The sequence below is a fragment of the Pteropus vampyrus genome, unplaced genomic scaffold (assembly GCF_000151845.1).
Source record: "Pteropus vampyrus isolate Shadow unplaced genomic scaffold, Pvam_2.0 Scaffold221, whole genome shotgun sequence".
In the NCBI taxonomy this organism is placed as follows: Eukaryota; Metazoa; Chordata; class Mammalia; order Chiroptera; family Pteropodidae; genus Pteropus; species Pteropus vampyrus.
The window spans coordinates 2,426,753-2,432,041 of record NW_011889002.1 but is presented as its reverse complement, the minus strand read 5'-3'; the positions used below and the strand labels follow the sequence as shown (position 1 = coordinate 2,432,041).

At 43.9% G+C, this 5,289-nt stretch overlaps 1 protein-coding gene across 1 annotated transcript in view; it reads right to left on the bottom strand.

The window, feature by feature from the left end:
• The window catches only part of TMEM170B (transmembrane protein 170B), a 33,576-nt gene extending 30,203 nt beyond the window's left edge, over nt 1-3,373 (bottom strand). Inside the window, exon 1 of the mRNA XM_011373242.2 lies at nt 2,600-3,373. Coding sequence (XP_011371544.1) covers nt 2,600-2,912 — 313 coding nt within the window. The 5' untranslated portion in view covers nt 2,913-3,373. The remainder of the gene's footprint in view (nt 1-2,599) is intronic.
• Nucleotides 3,374-5,289: the final 1,916 nt, after the last annotated feature.

The following is a 5,289-nucleotide window of genomic DNA, read 5'->3' as shown; positions in this document are numbered from 1 at the left end:
AAGTACTATAACGCTAGCATTCCAGAATTCAGTGATTAAGACATTACCCCACCCTCAAAAAGCTCAGTCTAGCAAAGATAAATAAAAATTGTAATGTAATTGAAAAATATAACTTAAAAAGCATGTATAAGGAGAAGTAGCAGGATGAAGCAAGTAATTCATTCTGCCCAAAGAGAGTAAAAAGGAAGTAGCTAAAGCATTCTGAAAAAGGAGAAAAGGAAGTCCTGCAGGCAAGGACTAGGGTTTAAAGACTAATGCAGTCATTTACTAGCTATATGATTTGGGGGCAACTTAATTTACCTCTCTGAGCTTTGAAAATCTACTCTGGAGAGTTAATTCTGAAGATTAGAAATAATATATGTAAAGTGCCTGATACATAGTAGGAATTCAATAAATGGGAGTTGTCTTTAGGAGCTGTGTTTGTTTTTAACAGACCAAATTCTAAATGGCACTGTAAGCAGCATCTTGACTAATGATTATGGTACATACGGGATCACTAAGGTCACCAGCATGGAGAAGGCTGTAATGAACCACATCGGAATGTTACAATTTCCAAAGTCTACTTTTTAGAAGTGATGTGGTTCCTAACGTGGTACACTTACTTGCTGGTGAACCATATTTCTAATCTATTTCTTTATTCATTTTTACTCTGACAAACAGAATTTTGCATACTCACTCTAGTTATTTCCTAGAAGAGGTTCCTGCTGTTCCTCAGTCTCACTTCAGTTCTAGTTTGGGATGTTCTGCTTACCCTTTATTAAATGGCAAAGTCCGATAAAAAAAAACTGATGATTATTAAGATTCTATTAGGAGATACCTTGGGTTGAAACTACTATTGTTAACCTAATAGATGACCTGTGGAACTGGAAGCCAGTATATAATGATTAGAATCTTAAAGGTAAATCTTAAAGTTAAAATATTGTTAAATCTGGCCAAGAAGTAAGTTACATTTACATTTATCTTATGTATCCCAAAGCTAATTTTTTTCTAAATATTCAATGATATTTGAATATTTACATGCTATATATGTTATATGTTAATGACATATATACATGTCATTAACATATAACAATATATACCTATTCTTAAGTCTTTATTTTCATTTTATTCAAATACACATAATTGATACATTTGAACGATTAAGATAAAGCAGTCTATCTCTAAATTCAATTGAATCATGAAATGGTCTTTATGCCGATGTAGTTTTTCAGAACTAAGAACATGTTCCTGACATAAAACCATCATGTAAGGTCAGTTTGTTCCAAGTTAAACAACCACATATTAAAAGTGAGGACATCATGAATCAATCCAGAATCTACGTTAATTTTATAGTTTCCACATTCAAGGAAATCAGTGTCTTTAAAGTCATTCTTGTGGTATGTAATTCCAAAAAAAAATTCTCTATGAATATCTGAATTTCATATCATGCCAGATTTTAAGATATATTTATATTGTATATACACATATATGTGTATGCATCCTGTCAAGTTACATTTGTAATGTACTCTTCCTACTCATAATCAGTTTGACATAATGCATTTTGAAATACTAATGTTCTAGGAAAATTAGCTGCCTTGTATATTTTCAAGAATTAAATCCCGAGTATGTTCTTGTCTTTTCTCTAAGGAGCAGGCACTGAGGATTCACCAAACTGCAAACGAATCTCTTTCTTGTAAACATTAATCTTTAGAGGGTATTTTTAAATTCAGAACTCAGTATAATATATAAGCATTTCCACATTTACAAAACCATAAGTTCCTTCACAAAGCAAATCTACAAATTTGACAAAAGTGTGTATTATTGCTCACTTTTACAACTAGAAATTGATGTTAATTATTGTAACGTAGTCCAATTCCCTCCTGATAGCCTGGACAAATGAAGGGAAATAAACAAAATTATCAAATGTCACAGAAGTGGCGCTGGAGGCCAGAGAGAGAGCAACAGACAGACAAAAGGAAATTGGGAGAGGGAAGAGATATATAGCTAAAACTAAAATGCTTAGAATGCACTAGACCTTGGCCTGGCCCCTGACCCACTATAATCTACTTAATTTGCCATCTATATTTCCAAAATAATTTAACAGCTGAAGCAAATTGATCACTGCGAGCAGGAAATTTAAGTCCTGCACTTAGTTTGAGATCCGCCAGAAAGAAAAAGAGGTAAACAGAAAAAGATCTAAATAGCAATAAGTGGGGTGTGTGTGAGTGTATGTGTGTATGTGCACGCGTGGGGCTGTGGGGAGGGTTAAATTAAAGCTAACTATGCTCAAGCCTCAGCACTAACGCTATTTCGCGCGTACTACAAAAGGCAGGGCCCTCTGGAGCCTCCCCGGTGCCCGGCAAGAGGCGGGGGTGATGGATTCTCCTCCCGTGATTGAGAAGCCTCAGAGCGGAGGGAACGGGTGGCGGGCATCTGCGCCCCCGAAAGCGGCGCAGAGTGGATCCAATTAACACTTTCCTCGCCAGGACTTGGGACCGTGAACTCCCGAGAGGGCGCACACGGGGGTGGGGCAGCGAGGTGGGCTTCCACTCCTTCGGAGGGAGAAGCGAGATGAGGGGCAGCACTGCATCCCCGTCCCCATGCCAGGCGCAACAATTACCCGTGAGGTTCCTCAGCACCGTCCCGTGGGCCCAGAGGCTCAGGACCTGCTGCACCGACAGGTTGATCATGGAGTGGTCGCCCCCCTCCGCCTTCATCTTCCCCGGGGGGCGCCCGCCGCCCTCTCCTCCGGCGCCGGGTGGCGGCGGCGGCTGCGAGGCTCCGGGGGCAGCGGTGGGTACGCGGCTCCTCCAGGCCGCCGCGGGGCAAGGCTGCTGGACGCCGGGCTGGGCGCTGCTGCTGCGGCCGACGGGCCTCCGGGGGGGGCCGCTCAGCGCGTCTCCCAGGCAGCCCCCTCCCCGCCGGGGAGACATTGAGGACAGCGAACGGGGGAGGGGAGGGGGCCAGGCGCTCTCCCCGCGCGGCCCCCGAGCGCGGACTCGGGGCGGAAGAGGCCGCTGCCGCTGCCGCTCAGGGGCAGCACCGCGCCGCGGGGATCGGGCACGCGAGGAGGCCGAGGTCACTGTGGGAGGCTCGTAGTGATGGGCAGCTGGCAGGTGCAGCCCCAGACGGAGTACAGCTCATCACCGTGGGAGGACGAGGAGCCCCGGACCCGGAGGAGGCTGCGGCGGCAGCCTCGGCGGCACCTGCCGCCAGCCTACCCACCCTCCGGCCGCGGACACTCGAGGAACCGCCCCCTCCACCCGCGGCCGCCGGCGGGCCTCTCGTGCGCGCGCGCACGGGTCTCCTCCTTCCCCTCCCTCCTTCCCCGGAGCCGCTGCGCATGCTCACTTTCCCGCGACCCACCGCCCTCCGACAGCCGGCGGGCCCCAAAGCTCTCCCCCTCCACCTCCCCGCGCGCGGAGCTCGCGAGGCTGGCGGCTCCGAGAGTCCTCCCGCAGTGGGGCGGAGGGAAGCGCAGCCTACGTTACTAGCGCCACCGCCGGGTCTCGCCGCTGATTGGGTACTCCAAGGGAACCACCTCCACACCCTCCCCGCCCCCAGACCCCGGGCACGCGCCCTGGGAGAGCTAGAACCTCCTACCTGGAGCCGCGCTGGCCTCGCGGGCTCGCTGGGTGTCAGCCTGCGCAGAAGCCCTAATTTGAGGGGCGACCCTTGACCCACTGTTGGGGGAACCAAGGGGTGCTAAACTCCGTGAAATAGATTCAGTGACAGTTCAGATCTTTGGCGTCTAATGAAATACTTTTGATAAAGATGTTCGCATCTTTTTTTGAAAGACGTAAATATCTCAACATTTTAGACTTATTAATTTGATGAGGTTTTTTTGTCTGAGTAAGTCTGGTGTCACAGCTCAGTACTTGCAGAATACATCTGAAGCTGCTGAAACAGAAATAATCGACCCCCTTTCTCATTCATCCAGTCTTTTCCACAGTAAGAATTTGGGCCTCCTGTGGTTCCAAGATCCAAAATACCTATTGACATAGGGGTCGATGGTAACCTAGTCAACGCCATCCCCTGATCTAGCTCTTATTTTCATTTCAGTATTCATTTTATCTAAATTGTAAAAAGTCTCGTTAGTTTTCCCCCCTAGGGCTTAAACCAGATCTTTCTTCTCACGGTTTGCTGCTTTTCTTCATTTCTAACGTTAGCCCCAGGAACTATCTAAAATCCAGCTATAACAAATTCAGCTCCTCCTTGAAGTTTGAAACCTACCTTTCAATTTGAAAAATATAAATTAAGTTTTGGCCATAACATAAATATGCACTAGCCACCACCACCCCAACTTTGTCCTTTTTCAACTCCTTCGCCATCTGTAAAGAAAATTTACAAAAGGAAGTGAAGAAACTCATGATGTAGCTAAATCAACTATATTTGGCAAAACCAGAAGGATTGAATTACCTGTAAGACGGTACTTTCGAAGACCACTTTAAAAAAATAATTACATATGTACATATGTATATGTGTGTAGCCAATGTATTGTTTGTTTGCCATCACAACACAAGAAAGGGAAATTTTTACATCACTAGTAGAAATTGAGTTAAAACTCAATGTAGAGTTTATCTACCTCCTAGAATTTAGATTTTAATTAATTAACAATTATGGAACAACAGACTTAAAAGAGGCTTTAATATTTTTTAATTAATTTTATTTCACAGATAGGGAAACTGATTCTGCAGAATTAAGTGACCAAATAGAGGCGACACTACTTCAGAACCCAATTTCTGAATTTCTGTTCTATTATTTCTAGCAACCACACTGTTTCTTGACTCACGATTCACTTAAGGTTCTGGACAAGGAGGTGCAGGTTACTTAACAGTGGTGTTAAGAGTTGACATTAAGGGATAAGCGATGTTAGAGAATTAAACACATTTCAATGAAAGGTTCATAGCACACTCTGAGCAACAGCTCATTAAACTCTCACATCAGGAACTTTTAGTTAGTTTACATGGAATTAATTGGGATTCTTAGTATTACACATTGTTATTTAAAAGAACATGTGTTTAAAATACTAAGAACCGAGGACAGTGCCTAGCATATGGTGTTCAATAAATATTCGTTGAACGAATACTTAAATGAACTTCATAGCAAGTCATAATTTTTCTTGTGGATAATGTGCTTTGACAACTCAACAATTTCCCCTCTGCTTTTCAGTTCAATTTAATAAGCATTTATTTGGCATCTACTATTTGTAATTTTCCATACTACACATTATCTCTAGTATTTAAAGATTAATAAGTTCTCTATTCTCTCAGCTAATTCATTGCATTTAACTTGTGTTTGCCTTGATAG